At 39.8% G+C, this 27351-nt stretch overlaps 1 protein-coding gene across 2 annotated transcripts in view; it reads right to left on the bottom strand.

Annotated features, from left to right (window-relative positions):
- Positions 1 to 26656, bottom strand: part of OLA1 (Obg like ATPase 1) — a 174245-nt gene extending 147589 nt beyond the window's left edge. Inside the window, 4 exon segments of one of the 2 annotated variants that reach the window (NM_001134033.1) lie at positions 932 to 1059; positions 6866 to 7009; positions 24729 to 24829; positions 26453 to 26604. In NM_001134033.1, the coding sequence (NP_001127505.1) occupies positions 932 to 1059; positions 6866 to 7009; positions 24729 to 24829 (373 nt within the window). In that variant the 5' untranslated portion in view covers positions 26453 to 26604. 2 annotated transcript variants of the gene reach the window in all.
- Between the last annotated feature and the right edge of the window lie 695 nt (positions 26657 to 27351).

The raw sequence follows: 27351 nt of genomic DNA on the forward strand, positions 1-27351 counted from the left end.
GCAAAACTGCAATTACTTTTGCACCAACCAAATACTAGGCAAACAAATCTTTTTTCTAGCCAGCTTATGCAAACCACAGAGGTAAGTGGTGTTTTATAAAAGGCACACAAAAAGTACCAGCAGAATTTTATTATTACTTTATTCAAATGACCAAAAAATTAGTCAAATTGCTATATCTTCTAAATGCTCACTCTCAGTTACTATAGTTATCTAGTTGAGGACGAGAAACAAATGCACTTAACCAGACCACAGCCAGCCCTCTCACCTCTAACTTGTGTTTTCTTTGTTTCTATTAATTTGCTCATTATGATACTATTAACACAAAGTACAGCCTTGCCCTAAGCCTTAACCTAAACTCTATTTTGTCAGAAAACTACTATGTGATTGGCTCACTTTTATAGTCGGTCAACAGAGCCCAAACTAAGCCACAGTTCTACTTTTTCTCTTTGCTTTACATTCCTCTCTCCATAAGGACTAGCTGATCTATAGTTTCTCTTTAATCCTTTCATCTCTAATAGATAACCCAGAAGCCTTTCTCTCTTGTTAAATAATCAGAATCCCCTTCTCTAACAATTCTGCCTTCTTAACACACAGAAAAGCAATAAAGTTCCACAATTTAAGACAATTTCAAAATGCCTTTACAATGAACAAAGTTCCATATAGAAACACTTCTTGATTGCTCTAATCCAGAACGGAATAAAGTTCAATTAGAATATAATCTCAATGCAGCATATGCTTGTTATGGAATAAGCCTTCAGATACGGAGATGATACTAAGTAACATTAAAATCACAGATTTACAGACAAACCCAAGATTCATCTGGTAAAGCAAAGCAATCTTCCATTAGTCATTTCTAATTTTATTTGCGTACTAATGGAAAGAAAACACTGATCTGAATGAAATCAATGATTAAATAAACAACTGTACTTACGTGTTAGATGAAAGATGCCATCACAGGCACTAATATGAGATAAAAAAGCATTCCCCAGGCCCTGCCCATTGTGAGCTCCTTTCACAAGGCCAGCAATATCCACCACATTTAGAAAGGCAGGAATTTTGCTGAAAAACAAAAGATGGCTTTATTATAAAACAGTACTAAAAACTTATCTATTAACCAAATGAATTCTCTAAACATTTCACATAAATTCTTTCCTTTCTAGAACAATGGAACAATAATGATTTGATAAATGAATATCCACCCGCTTCCCAAAAAAAAAATTAGAAATGGCCTTGTAATACATTTGGACTTTCTTACCTAGGATAATAAGAGAGAAAACTAAAACAGAATAAATGTATTTATCATGTTTCTGAAATTAAAACTCTTATCATTAATTTTACTATAAAGTTCTATTGGCACATGCACACACACTCAAAAGCGGTGAAGAATGTTTACAGTATGCTGAGGTAATCATCATAAAATGAGCCAACTAACTTTGTGCCAGACACTAAATTAAGTATTTTACATGTATTATCTCACTTCAAAGTTCAAATCAACTCTGTAAGATGGATGCTATTTATTAAGCCCACTTTACAGATAAGGAAATTATGCCTTAGAGGAGTTACGAAATCTATTGTATTCAAGATCACTCAGCCAGCAGTGACAAAACTGGGATTCAAACACAGGCTGTCTGGGTTTACATTTGATCACCCACATGTTATATAGACAAAAAAAAAAAGTGTGTAATGCTGAGAACCAGTTATCAGCATAGTAATAACCTAGTTGTTGATAACAGCAACCAAATTAGGCTATATACAAAATAACCTTTGCTTTGCTAAATAAAGGCACATTTAACACCAGTTAAAAACCAAGTTAGGAAAATCAGTCTGCCATGTAAAAATGGAGATTTAAGTATATCAATAAATAAAAGCTACTTTTAATGTCATATGACAAAGGTATATATAATGTAATTGTGTATCCTTTGTCAATTTTCAAGAGCATTCATTTTTCAGAATGTCAATTTCACTACCTGATAAAATACAACATAAAAGTTCCACAAAAGACTTCCCTATTATTGGCATGGAAAATGAGTCCTTTCAAAATAATTATTCTATAAAGTATTACAGATTGAAATTACTTGATTATTGTTACCACCAAATCCACTAAAACCACATAAATGTGGTTAGTTTTTTGTTGTTGGACACGGTGACTGCCTCCCCAGCATCCACTGCCCCCTCTCTTGGTACCTATACTGATTTTCATTTTGGTAGCCATTCCTCTCCAGCAGGGCCCAGAGCTTTGGAGAAGCTTGCTCTACCCCTAACTCTAGAAGTGGGGCATGTAGCTCCGGCCTTCACTAAGCAGTTTAATCGCATTCCTAGGGAAAGTAAAAAAATTCTAGGACCTTCACCTTGCCCTAATTGCCTCAAAGAACTTAAGAAGCCAGGCATGGTGGCATACATCTGTAGTCCCAAATATTTGGGAGGCTGAGGCAGGAGGGAGGATGGCTTGAGCCCAGCAGTTCAAGTCCAGCCTGGGCAACATGGTGAGACTCCACCTCTTAAAAAACAAAAAAGACATGAAAAGACTTAAGAGGTTTACTGGAGGGGGTGTAGGAGGCTCATCAGTCTTCTGGGAGAACTTCTAGAAGCAATCCCATTTCACTCTGAACATGGATGAGAAAGTATACAGATCTATCCTGTGACCACAAGGGGAAGACAACCTTATGGTCAAGTTGATAAAGTAAACTGAAGAGGGGAAAGAAGCCAGGCCTTTGATGATATCACTAAGCTAAACACTGTACTACCTGTTACTAACTCAATAAATCAGCTCTTTAAGTCACTGTGTTAAGGGCAACTAAATTCATCCTAAATGATATTTCTAGCAACTAAAACCACCCATATGATAAATATGAAGTTGATATAGTTTGGATGTTCTGTCACCTCCAAAACTTATGTTGAAATGTGATGCCCAGTGGTGGAGGTGGGGCCTGGGGGGAGGTGTTTGAGTCACAGAGGTGGATCCCTCATGAATGGTTGGTGCCCTCCCCATAGTAATGAGTGAGTTCTTGCTCTGTTAGTTCACTGGAGAGCAGGTTGTTTAAAAGGGTCTGGTGCCTCTCTCCACTCTCTCTTGCTCCCCCTGTCTCCATGTGACACACCTACTCCCCTTTTCATCTTCTGGCCATGAGTTAAAGCTTCCTCGTCCGGGTGCAGTGGCTCACGCCTGTAATCTCAGCACTTTGGAAGGCCAAGGCGGGTGGATCACCTGAGGTCAGGAGTGTGAGACCAGCCTGACCAACATGGAGAAACCCCATCTCTACTAAAAATACAAAATTAGAAGGGCGTGGTAGCACATGCCTGTAATCCCAGCTACTCAGGAGGCTGGGACAGGAGAATCGCTTGAACCCAGGAGGCGGAGGTTGCAGTGAGCTGAGATCGCGCCATTGCACTCCAGCCCGGGCAACAATAGCGAAACTCCCTCTCAAAAAACAAAAAAACAAAACAAACAAAAAAAATTTCTGAGGCCTCTCCAGAAGCCAAACAGATGCTGGTGCTGTGCTTATATGGCCTGCAGAACCATGAGCCAAATAAACCTATTTTCTTTATAAAGGTAACCCTTTACAGCAATACAAAATGAACTAATGCAGAAGTACAGTAAGTAGCATGCATTTGGGTAGAATGTCACTAAATTTGAAGTGAGAAGCCTTGAGTTCTACTTCTGGTTGACATAACTATAAGTGTGACCATGAACAAATTATTTCACCTTTCTAGGCTTCAGGTTTCTTTTTATGAGGAAACTAGACAGGAAGATATTCAGCTCTGAGATTCTATTTTCTATTGAAAATGAGCTTCTCAATTCTGATTTCTGATTTATGGCTAGGATAAGGTTTAAACTATTAATACAATATCTCAAAAAATTAAAACTTGAGATTTAATTCAGGGATTTCTGATGTATTACACCAATGATCTCATGCTACTTGAACAAAATACTTCTAGAATAAAATACTACTTTAGAACTCTCGAGACTAAAATGATGTTAAAAATATTTTTAATCGCTATACTGTAATGAACACAGACTACCAAAAACATTTATTAATGTTCTTTTTTTTTTTTTTTTTATTGGCAGGAATTTCTTTTGTTCTTTTTTTGAGACAGAGTTTTGCTCTTGTTGCCCAGGCTGGAGTGTAATGGCGCCATCTCGGCTCACTGCAACCTCTGCCTGCCAAGTTCAAGCGATTCTCCTGCCTCAGCCTCCTGAATAGCTGGGATTACAGACATGGGCCACCACGCCCGGCTAATTTTGTATTTTTAGTAGAGATGGGGTTTCTCCATGTTAGTCAGGCTGGTCTTGAACTCTTGACCTCAGGTGATCCGCCCACCTCGGCCTCCCAAAGTGCTGGGATCACAGGCGTGAGCCACTGTGCTGGGCCTTATTAATGTTCTTCAATAGAAACAGGCTGGTGGGGCTGGGCACAACTTTGGGAGGCCAAGACAGGAGGATTACTTGAGCCCAGGAGTTCAAGCCAGCCTAGGCAACATGGCAAGACCCCATCTCTACAAAAAATATAAAAATTAGCCAGGCACAGTGGCATGTGCCTGTAGTCCCAGCTACTCAGGAGGCTGAGGTGAGAGAATCATTTGACTGTGCCCAGGAGTTTGAGGCTACAGTGAGCTATGATCACACCACTGCACTCCAGCCTGGGCAACACAGTAAGATTCTGTCTTTAAAAAAAAAAAAAGAAAGAAAGAAAAGAAAGGCCAGGCACAGTAGCTCATGCCTGTAATCCCACCATTTTGGGAAGATGAGGCAGGAGGAATGCTTGAGGTCGACAGTTCAAGACCACCCTGGGGCAACATAGCAAGACCCCATCTCTATTTTAAAAAGAAAAAAAGGAAAAAATGAGATAAAACAGCTGAACAAACACATGATCCTGGTTTAGATGCAACAAAGCATATTATTGGAACAATTGAAAAAATCTAAATAAAGTCTATGAATTAGATGGTAATATGGGATCAGTGTTAATCCCATAGTAAACTACCCTGATTTTGATGTTTTACTATGGTTGTGTGGAAGGATATCTTTGTATTTAGTAAATACAAACTAAAGAACCGAAGTATAATATGGCATAATGTCCACAACTTATTCTCAAAAGTTCTAAGAATCTGGGTATGCAAGGGTATATAAGCACTTGTGTACTTTTGCAGCTTTTATATAAATTTAAAATCATTTAAAAATAAAAAGGTTTTAGAAAGGACACTGAAGTCAGCCTGAAGAGCCAATCTGAGGGATATAATTTGAGCATCAAATCAATGTTTGTGACAGATTAAAACCAATAAAATAACACTCATCTGAATAAATACATGAATGAACAGATGAAGATAAGAAAGCTTTTCCTTACAGTACAATAGTAACAAATGAAGGAGGAATGATAGACTTACAAAATCACCATGTGAGAATCCTCATAGTAAAAATTAATTCATCAAAAAAATCAATGGATGCTACAACTACTAAGTGAAAGTGAGAAAAATGAATGAATTCAGTATATACTTTGTAATTAGAACTCACAAAATTGCTGATAAGACTGGATACGGGGTGAGGGGAGAGAAGAATCAAAGATAAATGGTGGGCACTGATTTAAGCAACTGAGGAAATGACAGTGCTATTTATTGAGTTATGGCAGTCCTAAAGAAGAATTTGCTGCAAGAAGGTGAAATCAAGAGGTCATTTTGGACATATCAAGTCTAAGGCACCTATTCAGACTTCCAAGTGTCAATATCAAGGAGGCAGTTAGAGATAGAAATCTGGAGTTCTGCAGAGTTCAGGACACGAGACAGAAACTTGGGATTTATCAGGACATTAAAAATAGTAAAATATTAAAAACAAACTAAATTATCAATAATAAGCAAATGGTAAACTGTGCTACATTCATATAATATAGCAATAAATATAAATATTATATTAGAAATTATTACTTAAGTCTGTATTGCTTAATCCACAAAGATATTAATAATATCCCAAGTAAAACAAGTATTCTATTTCTGTAAGTAAGTGTGCACAAAGTCAGGAAATTATGGAAGGATATATCCCTAAAGTATTTACAACTGTTATATCAAGGTAGAGGAAGTAGAGGTGGTTTTCACTCCTCTCATTATACATTTCCCTACTGTCTGAACTTCCTACAATGAACTTAAACTATCTCACTTTTTCCTAATAAAACAGTTTTATTTGTTTTTTTAATTGAAGATATAAACATGCTTATTGTAAAAAAATTCAAACATAGAGGAATAAGAATAAAGTAAAAATCACCTAAAAATTCTACTACCCAGAGATAATCATCAGTTAGTCTATGATCATTTTATACATTGCATTTAGTTTTACATGAATGAGATCACATAATACAGACTAATTACTCCCTCTATTTCATACTCCCCAGAAAAAAATAATTGCAATGTTAATGACTGGGTATACCCTTCTACACCCTTCTCCATACTATGCATTACTTTTTTTCTTTTTGAGATGGAGTCTTGCTCTGTTGCCCAGGCTGAAGTGCAGTGGCGTAACTTGGCTCACTGCAACCTCCACCTCCTGGGTTCAAGCAATTCTCCTGCCTCAGCCTCCCGAGTAGCTGGGATTACAGGCGCCCGCCACCACACCTGGCTAAATTTTGTATTTTTAGTAGACAGTGGTTTCACCATGTGGGCCAGGCTGGTCTCAAACTCCTGACCTCGTGATCTGCCCTCCTGGGCCTCCCAAAGTGCTGAGATTACAGGTGTGAGCCACCGCGCCCAGCCCTCTGCATTACTTTTATAATCACCCAAAACAATAATGGTACATTAATTTTAAAAGAAAAACTCTTCTATATGACTTTAAACATCTGCCCAATCTACACAAACCACCAAATAAATAGCATAAAATATCTCTTACCTTGCTGGTTTGTGGTATTGACAAAGAAAGTCAAACCTTTCATCTGGCACAGGTACTCTGCTCTCATTAGGATCAATAGTGCAGAATGGGAAGTTTTCTGCTGAAGCCTGACTATTGGTTAGTACATTGAAGAAAGTAGATTTCCTAAAACGAATAAAAGCAATTTCAATCAATTCTTAGGTTAACACCAAGAAAAATTTATCTCACTCTAATTTCAATGCTCAAATAAGATCCATGAGGAATATAAAACCAAGCTACAAAGAGAGGGAAAAAGGAACAATACATTTTTTACTAACAGAAGTGAATGAAATGTACAACAGTAAAGCGGCAGCTCATGACTTATAATTAGGTTATTTCCCCATCACAGTCTATTTGAAACTTGAAAAGCATGTTCTCAAAGAATCTTTGTTATAAGTTAGAGTTTCATGTCATACTACAAAATCTATTTTTTTCCCATAATATACCTGATCGTACCAGCATCACTTCATCCATACCTAACAAAACCTTCTCTAGCATGAAATGTAGAAGGCATGTCTCTAGTTAAGTCAATGACTTTCCAAAAACTCTGAATTGGGAAAAAGATGCTAAATGTCTGGTATCTGATAGGAAATGGGAGGTTGGCACTCAGAACTGCCTTCTAATCATTAGTATGTAAGGATTACTGGTAAGTCTAGAATTGTTAATTATGAAAGTCAAAATGTGAATTTTATTCAAGGTATGACTTAAATCAAGAAAATATAATATCTATTAATATGGAATAAACTAGTCACTACTTTTCTAATCATTTGACTGCTATCAAGTAATACGTGCTCAGAGAAAGCCCACTCACGTTAACATCAGCCATGTTTTTTTTTTAAATGTGATAATACTTTATCATTCATGTCTTAAAAAATGAAAAAAGAAATAAAATTTTAAAAATAAAAAAAAATATGTTAATACGGTGCCAAATATCATACAGAGTAAAATCCAAAACAAAATTTTAAACTCACAGTGGCCATCTTTTAAGAATGCTAGGTGATTAATTCTTTGAAGACTGTTAAAGTGGTTACCGTGTCTTTCCTATACAAACTGTACTTTCAGAATAACCAATAGTTATGAAAAGAAAATTATTTTATAGACATATTCCAGACAATAAATGAGGAAAGAATAAAAACTTAAAATAGCACTATTCTGCATCCCCTAACAAATTAATAGATCTTGGTAATAATTACCAACGACAGTTAGTGCTGCAAAAAGAGGAGAAAAAAATAGTACCTCCTGAAAGAAGTATATACATCATCTGTCATCTTAATCTGACCAACACTTTACATGTTACTGCTAGTTTACAGGAAATATAGAGGACAGAAGAACATATTAAATGATGCCACAGGGATAAAGTCAATAAAATCCAGACTCTGGAAAATTTTATAAGACTAAAAACCAGATTTCTTCAACAGGTCATCTGGGGGCTGGAAGTAAGTGAGAAACTTCTCCTTCTGGATGAGATGCAAAAGCTAACAACAGGCCAACAATCCCAACCAGAACTAGAAAAGCCATCTAAAACGCAGGATACAGAAGTCATCTGTTTGAAGGGTCTGGGATTCTGAAAATGAAAACAAAAAATTTGGAAGAAGTGATTTGACCTCCACAGCCACTTTTACCCTGGGGACCTGTGCCCATTCTGGGCAAAAGAAGGATGCAAGGATCCAGACGTTATACACATAGAAAGCTGATGCTGAAGGAGAAAGAAACCAGCAAAACATTTGGAGGAGACTTGGAGAACCTCAGGCACACCACCAGTTTTCCTGCTGGGGATATTTTCCTCAAGAGAAAACTACAAAAGCCTACTCAAGTAATTGGTAACACAGACTGGCCCACTCTCCATACCTTCTTCCCCTCTCCATGAAAAAATTTAAAATAAAGAGTGATAGTTAAGTTGCCAGAACAGTCCAGGAATCCTTATTTATCTAAAATGTAATGAAAATATTGCCTACAATGGAAATATTGCAGAATAATGCTGTAATAAAAGTACTTAAGACAAAATTTAAATCTATTAATTTAAACATTTATAGGACACTTGGGCCTAAAGTTATGAAGACAAAATAAAATGCTATTGCATTTTTGTATACTGTAGTTTAAAAACTGCTCATTACTATTACCACAGTCAATTGCAATTCTAAAAAGGCCATAGGTTGTTTATGGAGTTTTTTTCAAATTTATGGCAATTACTGTGTACAGTATTTTATATCATCTACCTGGACAAAAATAAGTCTGTTTTGTGATTTTTTAAAATGTATCCCTTAAAACATATTATATGGTAAAACATAGCAAAAGAAAATTCCTTGGGCAGAAAAAATTCTTATATACATTCAAACTAAACTTAGAAGACAAATATCCATTTTCACAGACTGTCTCATTTTAGATGAATTCTAAATTTCGTGAAACCCAAGTCATCTGTAGCTTCTAACAGCTTTGCAGGTATAAAAAAGTAAAAAGAAATAAGGAAGAAGGAAAAAGAAAAATTTCTAAGGATCATTACTATAGGCTTCAGTGGCAACTAAAGACATTTTGATCTATTCAAATCTATTAAGAAAAGCCTTGCGAAAGCAAAGAATTTGAAAGTTTTGGCCTATGCCTGAAGTGTTAAAGCCCACACGCTTTTTGTAAAATGAGAACTTATTAAACACACACACACACACACACACACACCTAGATCCCTTGAGGTTAATATTAAAGCTTAAAAGTAGGAGAAAGATTCAAAGTTGCAGGAATTTCTCTCATGCAAGAATGGGTTTACATAACTTATTTCAGCAATGATAGCATTAAAAGAAAAAAAAACCCAGTGACTAGACTAAATGTATGCCCCCTAGACTTAGGACCTAAATACTTTATTTTGGAAATTACTACTTTACTCTATTAAGTCAATCTGACTGAATAGATGTTTTATGTAAAACTTTACACAAAATTGCAGCATGTAATGGGAAGTAGGGATACCAGTGCAAATTCCCACAGCATTCTGAATTATATATATAATATCCATCCAAAACATGGGAAAAGAAGTAGAAAGTCCTTTCAAAATGTTTTGAATTTAGATATAACTAAACTGTTAAAAGCATCTATCTGATAGATACACAAATACGTAAGATGACAGAAATAAATACCAATCCATGTATACATGGGTGAGTATAATTACATATTTTCTAACTCCATCGGAGAAGAAGGCCTAAAAACAGCAACACTTCAGCAGCAATGATCACACCTAGAGAAATGTCTATTCTCAACAGATTATTTCTCCAAAGAGACACAAATGGCTAAAAAAATATGAAAAGATGCTCAATCACTAATCACTAGAGAAATGCAAATCAAAACCACAATGAGATATAACCTTACAATTATTAGGATGGCCACTATCAAAAAAACAAGGTAACAAGTGTTGGCAACAGTACAGAGAAATTAGAACTCTGTGCACTGCTGATAGGAATGTAAAGTGGTATAGACACTACGGAAAACAGTTTGAGGTTCCTCAAAAAAGTAAAAATAGAATTACCATATGATCCAGCAATCTCACTTCTGGGTATATATCCGAAAAAGTTGAAAGCAGGATCTCAAAGAGATATTTGCAAACCCATGTTCATTGATGCATTATTCATAATAGCCAAGAGGTAGAACCAAATGTCCATCAACAGATGAATGGATAAAGAAAATGTTATCTACATATGATAGAACATTACTCAGCCCTTAAAAAGAAGGAAATCTTGTCACATGCTACAACATGAATAAACTTTAAGGACACTATGCTGAGTAAAATAAGCTAGTCGCAAAAGTATAAACACTTTATGATTCCACTTATATTCATATACTCATATATTCTACTTATATGAGATATCTAGAGTAGTCAAAATCATGGAAACAGAAAGTAGAATGGTGGTTTCCAGAGGCTGGGGGGAAAGAGAAATGGGAAGTTGTTCAATGGGTATAGAGTTTCAGATATGCAAGATGAAAAAGTTCTAGAGATCTGTTATACAACAATGAATATAGTTAAGACAATTGAACTGCACATTAAAAAACGATTAAGATGGTAAATTGTATAATATATTACATTTTTTATTTTGAGACAGAATCTCACTCTGTCACCCGGCTAGAGTGCAGTGCCACAATCTCGGCTTACTGCAACCTCCGCCTCCTGGGTTCAAGAGATTCTCTTGCCTTAGCCTCCAGAGTAGCTGGGACTACAGGTGCGTGACACCACAGCCAGCTAATTTTTTGTACTTTTAGTAGAGATGGGGTTTTGCCATGTTGGCCAGGTTGGCCTTGAACTCCTGAATTCAAGTGATCCTCCTGCCTCAGCCTCCCAAAGTGCTAGGAGTATAGGCGTGAGCCACTGCGCGTGGCCATATATTATGTGTTTATTACCATAATTTATTTAAAAAGTATCAAACTCAAATGGATAAATATTATACAAAATACCTAACCAGTACTCTTCAAAAATAAATCTTTAAAGGTCATGAAAAATAAAACATTCAGAAACTGTCAAAGATTGGAGGAGATAGGAGACATGAAGACTAAAACGCAACATGGTATTCAACACTGGAAAAGACAAAGGACATTAGTGGAAAAACTGGTGAAATCCAAATAAAGTCTGTGGTTTAGTTAATAGTAAAAAAGCAAATACAGTTAACCCTTGAACAACACTGGTTTGAAATGCATGTTCAAAGTGCATGTGTCCACTTATACACAGATTATTTTCAATAAAATTTACACTGAATGTGCCTGCCCCTCCTTCCTCTCCTTCCACTTCCTCTCTATCTTCTGCCTCTGCCACCTGAGACAGCAAGACCAAACCCTCCACCTCCTAATCCTCCTCAACCCACTCAACATGAATACAACAAAGACCTTTATGATGATCCACTTTCACTTAGTGAATAGTAGCTACATTTTCTCTTCCGTATGATTTTCTTAATAACATTGTTTTCTCTAGCTTAGTTTATTGTAAGAATACAGTATAGAATAATATAACAAACAAAATATAGCTTAATCAACTGTTTATGTTATCAGTAAGGCTTCCAGTCAATAGTTGGTTATTAGTAGTTAAGTTTTGGGGGAATCAAAAATTACACACAAATCTCTGACTGGGCCAGGGGTCAGTGCTCCTAATCCCCTAGCTGTTCAAGGGTCAACTGAAATTTCTTTTTTAACTTTCTTATTTTTTGGAGATAGGGTCTCACTTTATTGCCCAGGCTGGAGTGCAGTGGCACGAACATGGCTCACTTCAGCCTTGACCTCCCAGGATCAAGAGACCCTCCTGCTTCAGCCTCTCAAGCAGCTGGGACTACACGTGCGTACCACCACCCCTGGCTAATATCTGTATTTTTTGTAGAGACAGGGTTTCACCCTGTTGCACAGGCTGGTCTTGATCTCCTAAACTCAAGCAATCTGCCAGCTTCAGCTTCTTAAAGTGCTGGGATTATGGGTGTGAGCCACCACGCCCAGCCCTCAACTGTACCTTAAGGAGCAAAAAAAAAAAAAAAAATTATTTGAAATTATGTGGTGACACAGCAATACAGACTAGAATTCTGAAAAAGAAACTCATTTAAAATTTTAAAACTAGGCGGGGCGTGGTAGCCCAAGCCTGTAATCCCAGCACTTTGGGAGGCAGAGGCGGGCAGATCACTTGAGGTCAGGAGTTTGAGACCAACCTGGTCAGTATGATAGAAGCCCATCTCTACTAAAAACACAAAAATTAGCCAGGCATGGTGGCACATGCCTGTAATCGCAGCTACTTGGGAAGCTGAGGTAGGATAATTGCTTGAACCCAGGAGGCAGAGGTTGCAGTGAGTGGAGATCGCACCACTGCACTCCAGCCTGGGCAACAGGGCGAGACTTTGTCTTGGGAAAAAAATAAATAAATAAAACGTAAAACCCATTAATCTATGAAGTACCTCTAAGGCACACAGTTACTGCTGAATAGTAGGAAAGAGTGATTAGGAAAACAGATCTGTTATTCAAAAAGATCATTCAGAACATATTAAAAAGAGAAAGTAAATAAGTCCCAAATCATAGATTTCTATGAAAGAACAGGCATTCTGGAATACTGACAAGTAGACAATAAGATTTAAATTCATTTAAAATGGTATTGGGGAGTTTTGCTTCCCCTCTGCTATAAGAACTGCCCTCCTGCTACAAAGAGCTAGAAAACCACACAAAATCTATGAAATAATAATTTTCACACAAAGGACAATATGCATCACAGGACTATGTTCCCTGAGAGAAGAATAACAAATAAACTAAGCTCTACAATTGCTCCAGCTTACTGCCTACTGATGCTTTCAAAGTCACCATTCCAAGAGGGGAAACCAACAGAACCCAGTAGTCACACCCAGTTGAAGAGACTAAGATGAGAGTTAGGAGGCCAAGGCAGCTAGAATTTATGGGAGAGTATACTAGAAAGGCAGGAGCTGCACAGAGAAAACGCTCTGAAGAGATGCAGAGGGTCCCCTCAAGAACACAGCTAAGTAATGATTTGTGCATGAGTAAATTCAATCACTACAAGTCCAGGGAAAGAACCACACAAACAGAGTAGGATGAACAATTCTCAGGGCTCACACAGAGATTGGAACAGTTGACATTCCTATGAGCCACAGTGGAGAGATCCTGTAATACAAGGGAATTTGGATAGAGTCCTCAAAAGGGTCAAGTCTTAGTACTAGGGCTTAAGTAGCACCAGAGCACAAAATCGTGTTAATCCATCATAAGAAGACTCAAAACAATTAATCTGATACATAAATAACTGAATGCCATACCGAGGTCCAACACTCTTTAAAGGAAAACAACAATATTTAGCATTTAACATAAAATCCACAGTGTATGGAATCCAATAAAAATCATAAGACATGCAAAAAAGCAGAAATATATATACCAAAATCAGGATATAAGTCAGTAAATACAAATATAGTAATGAGAGATGAAGTAGCATAAAAGGACCTTAAAATAAATGTTACAAATCTTTTAAAATTTTTCTTAAGGATATAAAAGCTAATATAAAGACAATGAGGAAGAAAATGAAACACATGATAAATATCCAAATAAAATTATTGTTAAAAAGATACAATATTTGAAATAAAATGAAATTGAAATGAAAAATACAGTGGACATGATTAATAGCAGATTGGACACTGCAAACAAAAGACCTTGACGACAGCAATAAAAGTATCCAAATGAAGCACAAAGAGAGAAAAAGACTGGAGAAAGAAATAACCAGAGCTTCAGCAGGATACTATCTAGGGAAGAACATGCATTTACAGTCATGCATCGCTTAATGATGGAGATACATTCTGAGAAATGGGTCCTTAGGCAATTTCATCATTGTGCAAACATTTAGAGTATATTTACACAAACCTAGATGGTACAGCCTACTACACACCTAGGCTATATGGGATAGCCTATTGCTTCTAGGCTAAACCTGTACAGCATGTTACTGTACTGAACACTGTAGACAAATGTAACACAATGGCAGGTACTATATATCTAAACATAGAAAAGGAACAGTAAAAATACAGTATAAAAGTGATACAGGACGCTTACCATGAGTGGAGCTTGCAGGCCTGGAAGGTGCTCTGGGTGAGTCAATGAGTGATGGTGAGTGAATGTGAGGGCCTAGGACATTACTGTAGACTTTATGAACACTGTACATTCAGGATACACTAAAGTTATTTTTTAATATTTTTCTTTCTTCAATAAATTAGCCTTAGTTTACCAATACTTTTTACTTTATCAACTTTAATTTTAACTTACTCTTTTGTAATAACACTTAGCTTCAAATACAAATACACTGTATACCTGTACAAAAATATTTTTTCTTTATATCCTTATTCCATATGCTTTTTTATATCTTTAAAATGTGTGCTTTTTTAAAACTTTTTTGTTAAAAACCAAGACATAAACACATACATTAACCCAGGCCTACACGGAGTCAGATAATCAATATCACTGTCTTCCACCTACACATTTTGTCCCACAGGAAGGTTTTCAGGGGATAACACACATGGAGCTGTCATCTCCTATGATAACAATGCCTCCTTCTGGAATACCTCCTGAAGGAACTGCCTATGGCTGTTTTACAGTTACTTTTTTTTTTTATAAGTAGAAAGAGTACTCTAAAGTAACAATAAAAATTACAGTATAGACTGGGCATGGAGGCTAATGCCTGTAATCCCAGCACAAAGAGGCTGAGGCAAAGAGATCGCTTGAAGCCAGGAGTTCAAGACCAGCCTAGGCAACACAGGAAGTCCCCATCTCTACAAAAATATATCTTTTTAATTACCCAGGTGGGGTGGCGTGTGCCTGTAGTCACAGCTATACTCAGGTGGCTGAGGCAGGAGGATTGCTTGAGCCCAGGAGCTCTAGGCTGCAGTAAGCTATGATCAGGCCACTGCACTCCAGCCTGGGCAACGGAGCAAGACTCTGTCTCAAAAAACAAACAAACAAAAATTAACTATAGTAAATACATAAGCCAGTAACTGTCATTTATTATCAAGTATTACGTACTGTACATAATTGTATATGCTATACTTTTATATGACTGGCAGCACAGGCTCGTTTACACTAGCATCACCACAAACATGAGTAATGCCTTGCACTATGAAGTTACCACAGCTACAATATCACCAGGTGACAGAAAATTTTCACCTCCATTATAATCTTATGGGACCTCCGTCATATATGCAGTCAGTCATTGACCAACATCATTATGCAGCACTTGTCTGTAATAGGCATCCCAGAAAGGGAATAAAGTAGAAGATTATCTTCAAAGCACCAGAAGAATAACTATTAACCTAGAATTCTACCCAGTGAAAATATCTTTCAAAATGAAGAAGTCATAAGCATATGAAAAGATGTCAATATTCTTAGCCATCAAGAAAACACCAATTGGCCAGGCATGGTGGCTCATGCCTGTAATCCCAGCACTTTGGGAGGTGGAGGCAGGCAGATCACCTGAGGTCAGGAGTTTGAGACCAGCCTGGGTCAACATGGTGAAATCCTGGCTCTACTAAAAATACAAAAATTACCTGGTAGTGGCGCACGCCTATAATCCCTGTTACTTAGGAGGCTGAGGCAGGAGAATCACTTGAACCCAGGAGGTGGAGGCTGCAGTGAGCCAAGACTGTGCCACAGAACTCCAGCCTGGGCAACAGAGTGAGACTCTGTGTCCAAAAAAAAAAAAAAAAAAACAGAAAAAACACCAATCAAAAACTTCACAACTTGGCTATAATCAAAAAGATAACAACAAGTGTTGACAAGGATATGAAATATTGGAACCCACATACACTGCTTGTGCGCATATAAAATGGTGCAGTCACTTTGAAAAACGGTTTGGCAGTCCTCAATAGTTAAATATACAGTCACATGTAACCCAGAAAATTCTACTCCTAAATATATACCTAAGAGAAATAAAATCATATATCTAAATAAAAATTTATGTATTCTAAGGCTGAAGCAGACAGAGTACAAATAACATATTGTACTGAAATATAAAATATGTTGTATATAATTGAAAGATACTGTGGTGTCAGAAAGTAGAAAGCACTCAAAAAATTAACAGGACATGTCAAAAGGATTATAAGTGAACATAAAGGCTCCTAATCACCAAATATGGGCAATTAGAGTGACAAAATAACAACAGTAATGGATTATAACCAAAAGAATAAATTAAGAATCCATACTGACATAAATAAATTATAATCAAATACATGAATAAATGGGAAACTCTTTTGTACAATAGGATTTTACACAATAGAATTTCCATTGTTCCTTCTATAAATTGTTTCTTCTAAATGTAGAAGAAATAAGGGATATTTTAAAATCACCATTTGGCAAACACCACAATAATAACTGTTTCAGTAAGAATCAATAACACATGCCAAAATTAGGGGGCAAAAGTATGAGAAACAATATATGTACAAAATTTCAAAGGACCCCCTACAAGATGCTTATTAATTGCAATGGGAAAAATAATAACCCTTTCAATGAAGAAATCTGTCAGATACCAATGAGCAATCAAAGTTAACGTCACCAAAAATGGACAAATCAACATCATGTGCTTTCTAATACACTGTATTGAAAAGCATATGTCACTTCTATGCTCAAAAGTACATAATTTGAAATTAATTATGAGGAAACATCAGACAAACCCCAAATGAGAGCTGTACACAATAACTGGCCAGTACTCTTCAAAAGTGTCAAGGATATCCAATACAAAAAGAGACTGAGAATGTGTTCCAGGTTAAAGGAAACTAAGGAAACAAAACACTTAAATGCAGCTGGGCACAGTGGCTCATGCCTATAATCCCACCACTTGGAAGGACAAGGTGGGAGGATCTTAAGGCCAGGAGTTTGAGACCAGCCTGGGCAACATAGTGAGAACCCATCTCTACAAAAAAAAAAAAAAAGTTAAAAATTAGCCTGACATAATAAAATGTGCCTGCAGTCCCAGCTATTCAGGTGGCTGAGGTGAAAGCATCACTTGAACCCAGGAATTTGAGGCTGCAGTGAGCTATGATGAGGCCAAGGCACTCCAGCCTGGGTGACAGAGCAAGACTCTATCTCAAAAAAAAAACAAAAAACAAGTAAATGCAACATACAATTATGGATTGAATCTTGGACCAAAAAAAGGACATTAGAGGGACGATTAGTAAATCAATGTTTATTTCCTGATTTTGATCATTGTATTATAGTTATAAAGATTTTAACACTTAGGGGATCCAAGCAGAGGTTAAATAGGAATTTTTAAAACTATTTTTGCAACTGTGAGTTTTTTTAAGCATGAAATTATTTCAAAAGAAATTTTTTTTTCCATATGGGTCTTGCTATATTGTCCAGGCTAACGTGTAGTTGCTATTCAGAGATCTTACTACCCATCAGGACAGGAGTTTTGATCTACTCTGTTTTTGACTTGGACCAGTTCACCCTCCTTAGACAACCTAGTGATCCTCCACTCCTGATAGGTCACCATATTGATGCTGAACTTAGTGCAGACACTGGATCGCCACTGTGGCTGGCGTTGCAGACACCCAATCAGCATAGCACACTACAGCCCAGAACTCCTGGGCTCAAGGGATCCTCCTACCTCAACTCAACCTCCTGAGTAGCTGAGACTACAGGAGGGCACCACTGAGCCCAGCTCAAAATTTTTCTTAATTTAATCTTAAGTGAAAAGTCAAGCAAACTGGCAAGAGATCATTGTAATACATATCCAACAAAGAACTCATATCCAGAATAAAAAACTAATCATTAAGAAAAAAAGACTTTTTATATAAGATATCCAATAACATATGAAAAGATGCTCAAAATCACAAGCCATCAAGAGATATCTCTGATATCCATAGATTCCTGTCTTCTCGGTAGACATGGGAATCTGACTCTCAGCTTAACTTTATCAGCTCTTTAGAATGAAAATACTCAGATCACCAGTATTTGCAGCCTAGAGAATAATTTTCCTCCTGTGAGTTCCTTTGAGCAATCAAGAATGGAGCTTCTAAAAAACAAGTGAGCTAAGAATCAACTAGGAAGACTTCTAGGAACACATAGGCATCACATATTTTGTATTAGGAAAATAGTGGACTGCAGTGGATTGAAGATGGCCACACATTTTTTGTCACTCCTCCCATCAAGAGGTGGAGTCTATTTCCCCTCTCCCCATGTCTGTGGGCTGGTGTCATGACTTGCCTTGACCAAAAGATTTCTGTGTAAGTGTGCTATGCCACTGCCACACCTCCATTCTCTCGAGAGCCAGACACCAAGATATAAGGAAGCTTGGTCTAGAGACCACTTAAAAAGAGAATCAGGCCAAGTATAAGAGAAGTGCCCCAGACTTCCAGCCAGATCTGTTAAAATGGCCATCTTGGATCTTCCAGTCTCAACTAGCCACCAGCTGAATGCAGTCACATAAGGGATCCCAATGAGACTGGCAGAAGACCTATCTAACTCACTACATTCCCGACGAATAAAAATTGTTACTATTTTATTTATTTTTTCTTTTATTATTATTATTATTATACTTTAGGTTTTATGGTACATGTGCGCAATGTGCAGGTAAGTTACATATGTATACATGTGCCATGCTGGTGTGCTGCACCCACTAACTCGTCATCTAGCATTAGGTATATCTCCCAATGCTATCCCTCCCCCCTCCCCCGACCCCACAACAGTCCCCGAAGTGTGATGTTCCCCTTCCTGTGTCCATGTGTTCTCATTGTTCAATTCCCACCTATGAGTGAGAATATGCGGTGTTTGGTTTTTTGTTCTTGCGATAGTTTACTAATTGTTACTATTTTAAACCATGAACTTTTGGAATGGTTTGCTACACAACAACAGATAACTAAACAATGGTGATAATTCTCTTGTGATTTTTTCTTTTTTTAACAGTTTCTACAACCTTTTCCCTCAGCAATACTAAATGGCTTTCACAGACGCTATAACTGGTCTGTAGAAAATTGGGAGAAGGCAATTTGCAGGGACACCAAAATGCATTCCCAGAAGGATCAACTAAGCAAGACAATTACTCTCCTGGGGCAGTTTGTGAGTGTTTGAACAGAGTATATTAGTTGCCCATAATATCCATTTTCCCTTTCTTTCAGAGTAATCGTTTTTTGTTTTTTCTTTTTAAGACACAGTCGCGCTCTGTGGCCCAGGTTGGAGTGCAGTAGCACAATCTTGGCTCATTGCAACCTCTGCCTCCCGGGTTCAAGCCATTCTCCTGCCTCAGCCTCCCGAGTAGCTGGGATTAGAGGCGTGCACCACCACACCCAGCTAATTTTTATATTTTTAGTAGACATGGGGTTTCACCATGTTGGCCAGCCTGGTCTCAAACTCCTTACCTCAAGTGATCCGCTTGCCTTGGCCTCCCAAAGTGCTGGGATTACAGGTATTAGCCACCGCACCCAGCCAAGAGTAACAGAATTTTTAACCGAACATGTGGCTGTCAAAATAAAGACTACATTTCCTTGCCTTCCTTGCAACTAAATTCTTGTGACTAAATTCTGGACCAAGGGATGTTGGCAGAAGGATGGTATGGCAGTTTACAGGAAAAAGGCTGCTAGTCAAGTTTGGCCCCTTGACCCTTTGGATAACCAGCTGCCTGGAATTCACAACACCTTACTTAGACCAGCAGCCGCCAACCTTTTTGGCACCAGGGACTGGACCATGAATTGGCTGATGGAAGCCAATTTTTCCACGGACCAAGGGTGTGGGGGATGGTTTGAGGATGAAACTGCCCCATTTTAGATCATCAGGCATTAGTTCGATTCTCATAAGGAGCGTGCAACCTAGATCTCTTGCATGCGCAGTTCACACAGGGCCTGCGCTCCTCTGAGAATCGAATGCTGCTGCTGACCTGACCGGAGGTGGAGCTAAAGTGGGAATGCTCACTCGCCTGCTGCTCACCTCCTGCCATGCAGCCTGGTTCTTCACACACCACAGATCGGTATCAGTCCCCAGCATGAAGTTTGGGGACCCTAGCCCTAGACCATGAGGATGAGGCCACATCCTAGGGATTGCCAAGCTGTGAAGTGAAAGGAGCATGGGTTCCTGAGGACTTCATAAAGCAGGTCCACTATACCAATCTATGACTGCAAAATGTACATTTTTACATGAAGAAAAAAAACTGGTTATCTGGGGTTTTCTGATGCTCTTAATTGAATCTAATCCCATCTGATGCAGTGGATAGCAACAAGAAGAGCTATCCCTCACAGAAATAAAGAAGTTTGGAACACTGTATCAAAATGTACTTTCCCCCCAATATTTTCTAATCCTCACAACCACAATAATACACTGGTCGAACCGGAGCTCATTTATAAAGGGTCACTCGGGTAAGAAAAGGCAGTACAGAACTAGAAACCAAATCTCCATATTCTACTTCATTAAAAGAGGCCATTTAATTGCCCAGCACAGTGGCTCACACCTGTAATTCCAGCAGGCGTGAGCCACCACACGGGGCAAGGAGACAGGCTTTTTTGTTTTTTTTGTTTTTTTTTTTCAGACGAAGTCTCGCTCTGTCACCCAGGCTAGAGTGCAGTGGTGCAATCTCACCTCACTGAAACCTCCGCCTCCCAGGTTGAAGCAATTCTCCTGCCTCAGCCTCCTGAGTAGCTGGGATTACAGGGGCGTGCCACCACACCCAGCTAATTTTTGTATTTTTAGTAGAGATGGGGTTTCACCATGTTGGTCAGGCTGGTCTCGAACTCCTGACCTTGTGATCCACCTGCCTCGGCCTCCCAAAGTGCTGGGATTACAGGTGTGAGCCACCGCACCTGGCTGGAGACATGTTTTAATGGGAGACATGTTTTTGGAGGCTGAGGCGGGCAGATCGCTTGAGCTCAGGAGCTTGAAACCAGCCTCAGGGCAGCATGGTGAAACCCCATCTACAAAAAATACAAAAATTAACCAGGCACGGTGTTTTGTGTGCCTGCAGTTCCAGCTATTCAGGAGGCTGAGGAGTGGGGACTGCTTGAGCCCAGGAGGTTGAGGCTGCAGTGAGCCATGATCATGCCACTGCACTCCAGCCTGGGCAAGAGAATAAAATCTTGTTCAAAAAACAAAAACAAAAACATGTCTCCTTATCACTAAATCTACATCCAGCCATCAAAGGGGAAATATGTATCCCATTAACAAATAATTACTAAATATCTACTATGTTCCTAACACCATCGTGTCCCATTAACAAATAATTACTAAATATCTACTATGTTTCTAACACCAGTCTAGGCACTAGAAATATACCAATAAGCAAGAACAAGACAATCGGTACCTTCCTACCTTCGCAGAATTTAAATTGCAATGGAGGGGAATGTCAAACCACTTATTAAATTACATAATATATATAAAGTACTCAAAATAGTGATTGGTATATAGTAAATGTTCGATATCTGATTAGCTATAAATATTACCTCTAAGTTTCTGGGTCATCAGCTTTATGCAGACTAAAAAGTAAGCCTTCCTATTCACCCAGCTAAAAACCAAGAGATTCTCTAGATGGTCTTGTACTGAATGTCCTTACTTTTGATCAGCAGGCCATCCTTTAGAGAACTGTCTCCCTCCCACAATCTATATCTTGTAGACCTATACAGAACCACACAGGTCCAGTCGGATTTCCTTACTCAGGAATTGGAATTACAGGAGAGACAGGAAATGAGAAACACCCAGAAGTCCAGGGATTCACATGGCTGAGCTCCACATGGACCCATTTCTGCCAGCACCACTTGGCTCCTATCCCTCTTGAGGCCTGGCTGTTCAGATCCTAATTCACTTATTCCAATAAACCTCTTTTTCTTGCTGAAAATAGCCAGAATTGTGTTGCTTACAAAGAATCCTACCTGATACAGTTGTGTGAAATAAGATCATTCTACAAAAAGTAGTGTTTACAACCAAATACAATTGCCGAAACTCATTAAACTGTACCTTTAAAATGAGTGAATTTTACCATTTGTGAAGTATACCTCAATGACACTGGGCAGGGAAAGCATTTTATTTAAAAGTGTAAACAGTACACTTATTCTGAATAATAAAATATTTTAGGTTATTTCCACGTACATTAATTTCATTATGCTCTATGACTAAAAAGCTTATATGGTCGTCCCTCCATAGCTGCAGGGGATTGGTTCTAAGATTCCAGCAGATTGAGTCCCTTATATACAATGGTGTAGTATAATACCTAATGCAATGTAAATGATAGGTAAATAGTTGTTTACTGTATTTTTTTTATTGTTGTACTGTCATTTTTTATTTAATTAAAAAAAATTTTTTTTTTTTTTTGAGACGGAGTCTTGCTCTGTCACCCAGGCTGGGGTGCAGTGGCGGGATCTTGGCTCACTGCAACCTCCACCCCCCGGGCTCAAGCTATTTCTCCTGTCCCAGCCTCCCAAGTATCTGGAATTACAGGCTCCTGCCACCATGCCCGGCTAATTTTTGTTGTGTTATTTTTAAGTAGAGACTGGGTTTCGCCATGTTGGCCAGGCTGGTTTCAAGCTCCTGACCTCAAGTGATCCACCCACCTCGGCCTCCCAAAGTGCTGAGATCATAGGCATGAACCACCATGCCCAGCCAATTTTTAAAAAAATATTTTTGATTTGAGATTGGTTGAATCCAAGGACGTGAAACCACAGATACAGAGGGTTGCCTATATGTACAGAAAACACTTAATGTGGCCCATTTTAATATAGTCCCATTTAAAATCAAGCTGTAGTAAATGCAACAATTCTAGAATGAGAAGTATGTCAATATCTCAAAACTATAACTTCCTTACTAGTGCAATAAAGCCCACAACATACATAATGATCATACCTTGCTTTCACGTTTATTGATAGAACCCTACAGTATTTTGATTAATTATTTGTTTTGCTTACATTTCGACTCTCTACTTAGTCTTACTCTGCAAGCAGACTATATCACAGCAGGAAATCCCTTCAAAATGAAAACCTCTTCAAGCTCCAGGAAAGACTGAAATCAGGACAGCCACACTTGCTCATGTTTTACATTACATGAATTTAAGACATGCCTCACTTGGTCACACCATGCTCTATTCATTGAGGAATCCCTACGACAGGAGCTCCTCGGAATACCTAAGAACATGATTGTCCTACTTGCCACCAATCTAAAAGGCCACCCTTGATCACTTTCACAAATCCACACTGAATCTGTTACCTATTAGTACACCCTAATCACTTTTGAGATGTTTTATATTTTAAGGTTAGTGAAAGGTTAAATAATGAAAAAAGAAGACTTGGACTGTGTGCAGTGGCTCACGCCTATAATCCAGCACTTTCAGAAGCCAAGGCAGATCACCTGAGGTCAGGAGTTTAACATCAGCCTGGCCAACATGGTGAAACCCCGTCTCTACTAAAAATACAAAAATTAGCCGGGCGTGGTGGCACATGCCTGTAATCCCAGCTACCCAGGAGACGGAGGCAGGATAATTGCTGGAACCTGGGAGGCAGAGACTGCAGTGAGCCAAGATCATGCCACTGCACTCCAGCCTGGGCAAAAGAGCAAGACTCCGTCTCAAAAAAAAAAAAAAGAAGACTTTGAACACTTAAGTTGCGTGTGTATAGATTTATGATAAACCCCACATATATTTCCTATCACTCTCTTATTTACATATATTCAATTCACTGTAATTTTGAAAACATTACAGCCGGGCTCAGTGACTCATGCCTGTAATCCCAGCCCTGCGAGAAGCTGAGGCAGGCGGATCATCTGAGGTCGGGAGTTCGAGACCAGCCTGGCCAACATGGTGAAACCCCGTCTCTACTAAAAATACAAAAATTAGCTGGGCGTGGTGGTGCGCACCTGTAATCCCAGCTACTCAGGAAGCTGAGACAGGAGAATCACTTGAACCCAGGAGGCAGAGGTTGCAGTGAGTCAAGATCATGCCACTGCATTCCAGCCTGGGTGACAGACTGAGACTCCGTCTCAAAAAAAAAAAGAAAAAGAAAGAAAAAGAAAAGAAAACATTACAAAAACTCAAATTTCTGCTCTCAGAACTTTCAGATTTAGACACTTTATAACAGCAAACCTTTTACAAGTTCCACTACGAAATTCGAAACTGTCACCTCCTTCTCCATCAAGCCTATGGTGGAGCTTTCAAATAAATTTCCTAAAGTATCCTACTGCATGGCCTCTGGTAGCCAGCCTATGTAGGTACCACACATAGCCAACCAGCACTGAAATCAATAAAATATATCTAAACTAAAGCCTAATTTTGCAACATTAATAGTCCAGCTTCCTGGCCTCTTTTCTTCAATTTAAAGTTTAATTACCTCATGGTTCCCATTTCTACAATAGGACCCAAAATATTTACAAAATGAAAATCACAAAAGCCCCAACGTTCACCTACCCAACATTTGGCAATCCAACAATACCAATTTTCAGTGAGGTTCCAAATCTTCCAATGATTGGGGGTGGTTTAATTCCATCACCTCCCTTTTTAGGGGGCATCTGAAATACCAAAGCAAACATATGAACACTTTTTACTATCCACATGGACCCAAAACACATTTCATCACATAAAATATATTACTGAATTAAGATTAAGAACAAAACATACTGTGTATAGCGATCCAAAACTAACACAGAGCTAAATCCACTTTTTTTTAAGCAAAAAAATTTTAAAAAGTTCTGTAAACATATCTGTTGTCAAAAGAGTCATTGCTGAGAAGTCCCAGAAAGACTGATCTAAAATCAGTATTTGTTGGGCCGGGCACGGTGGCTCAGGCCTGTAATCCCAGCACTTTGGGAGGCTGAGGTGGGAAGACTGCTTGAGACCAGGAGTCGAGACCAGTCTGGCCAACACGGAGAAACCCCGTCTCTACTAAAAAGGAAAAAAAAATACAAAAAAGTAGCCGGCCGTCGGGCGCGTGCCTGTAATTCCAGCTACTAGGGAGGCTGAGGCTCGAGAACTGCTTGAACCCGGGAGGCGAAGATTGCAGTGCGCCAAGATCACGCCACTGGGCTCTGCCTGAACGACAAAGCTAGGCTCTGTCCTAAATAAAAAAATAAATAAAATTTTTGTGGCACCAGGAATCAAAGATAAACTTAGAGTTTAGCTACCAATCTTCCATCCACACTGCTCACAAAACACTTTATATCTTAACCTGATATATGGTTATATGAAAGAAAGCATTTGGAAGCAAGTACACAGAAGACAGTCAAAGAAAATTCCACTGTGGAACCACCAGTAACCAAGTCACCCTTCACACCAAACCATTCCTCTATAATCTGGAATCTTATCTTTCCCATTCGCCCACAACCCCCATTTTTCACATAGATGAACACCCACCAGGTACTGGGGTCCTTCCACCAAGTCCCTCCCACCTTTGGCAATGAAGGTACGGCTCATCAGTCCTCATAAGCAACCTCCAAAATCTACACTATGGTTACTATTTCTAATGGTAAATTAATCGACGGAACCTTTTTATTTACAAGTCGAAACTTTCTCTGTCCCTTACTAGTTCTGTCTCCAAATCATGCGTGCAGAATTAGCCCCACTCTTGGACTGCAAAGTGAAATCACAAGGACCGCTAAGCTCACGTCTCAGAAGCTGGGAACGAAAATTGTCCCAGTCTTCTGGCTGAGAGTTGTACCTCCTAGGACTACGCTGGGGCCCTGCCCTTGCAGTAGTATTCCAGCCTCTGATCCCTGACCCCGAGGGCCAGGAATTTCCCTTCTCAGCGTCCTGACACCTGTTCCTGGCCAACCCCCAGGCCTCCAAAGAACAGATACATGAACAGCTCCTGTCGGGTCCTCTGGCCTACCGAGAGGTGGCCGGCAGCCCACCCAAAGTGGGCCCCACCCCCCATCCTCCTCTCTGGACTGGGCCACCGGGCGTCCCGGCGTCGGGAGAAGGCTTTCCCCAGGGCTTTCCCGCGTGAGGCGTAGGCCGATCTCCCGACGCGCGGCCTAGTCCGACAGCGCCTCATTCATCCACACACCCCCAAGCCACCCGCTGCCCTGGCCCCATCTTGGCCACTGGGCCCGGGCCCCGCGCCAGCCTCAGGGCAATGAGCCCGGGCGCCGAAGACCTGGCGGAGATCGCGCCCCCGGGATCCCTAAGGGCCTCACCGTGCTCGGCCTGGGCGATGACACGGGGTCCCAGCGGCAGCGAGAGAAAGGTCCTGCCGGCAGCCGGAGGCAGGGAGGAAGGAGGAGAGAACGCAGGCCCGTCCCCTCCGCCGAGCGGCACGCACGACGGCGGCGACAGCAGCGGAACGGGCGGGCCGGGCGCCGAGCGGCACCTGCGCGCAGACCATGGGCCCCGCCCCTCCCCGCCTTGCCCGCGCGCCCCGCCCATTGGCCCAACCGGCCGGGGAGGCGGGAGTAGGGCGGGAGGAGCCCAGTGTGGGAGGAGCCGCGCGGAGGCAGGGAGGGCTGGAGAGGGGAAGGCGCTGGCTGGGCCATTCCCGGGAGCTCTAGTCTTCCGCTTTGGCACGTGGGCTTCTCGGTTCCAGGTCTCCGCATCTGTCTGGCTGCGCGGCCTGGGTTACCTGCTCACGTTCACTCGGGGGCCTACAGCGCCGCGCTTCCCCAGCTGGACTGCTGGGCCCTGACTTCCCTCCGGGAGATCCGGGGCGTCTGAAGTCAGGCAAACAGCCACACCAGCCCCGGGGACCGCGTGGCCGCTAGCCCATCTCCCTTTTCCTATAACTTTATTCGCTCAGTCCGTGCGGAGAGAAGCTGTTAACTAAACGTTCTTGAAGGAAAAGAGGCTAAGGGAAACTTTGGTCTAAGGATTTCTTCCTTGCCTTATAGTTAAAGCGTCTCACACAGGTACTGGATCACAGAATGTGTTTAATTGAGCCAATTTCCCCCCTTTTCGTCTTGGTAGTTGAGAGCAGGGGCCTTTGAAATTTGGGGATTTCCAGTCTGGATTCCTCCACTCATTGACTGTATGACCCTAGACAAATTAACTTCTCTGGACTTCAATTTCGTTCTGGATAAAATGAGGCTATTGAAACCATCTT

Source organism: Pongo abelii, chromosome 11 (assembly GCF_028885655.2).
Source record: "Pongo abelii isolate AG06213 chromosome 11, NHGRI_mPonAbe1-v2.0_pri, whole genome shotgun sequence".
Lineage (NCBI taxonomy): Eukaryota > Metazoa > Chordata > Mammalia > Primates > Hominidae > Pongo > Pongo abelii.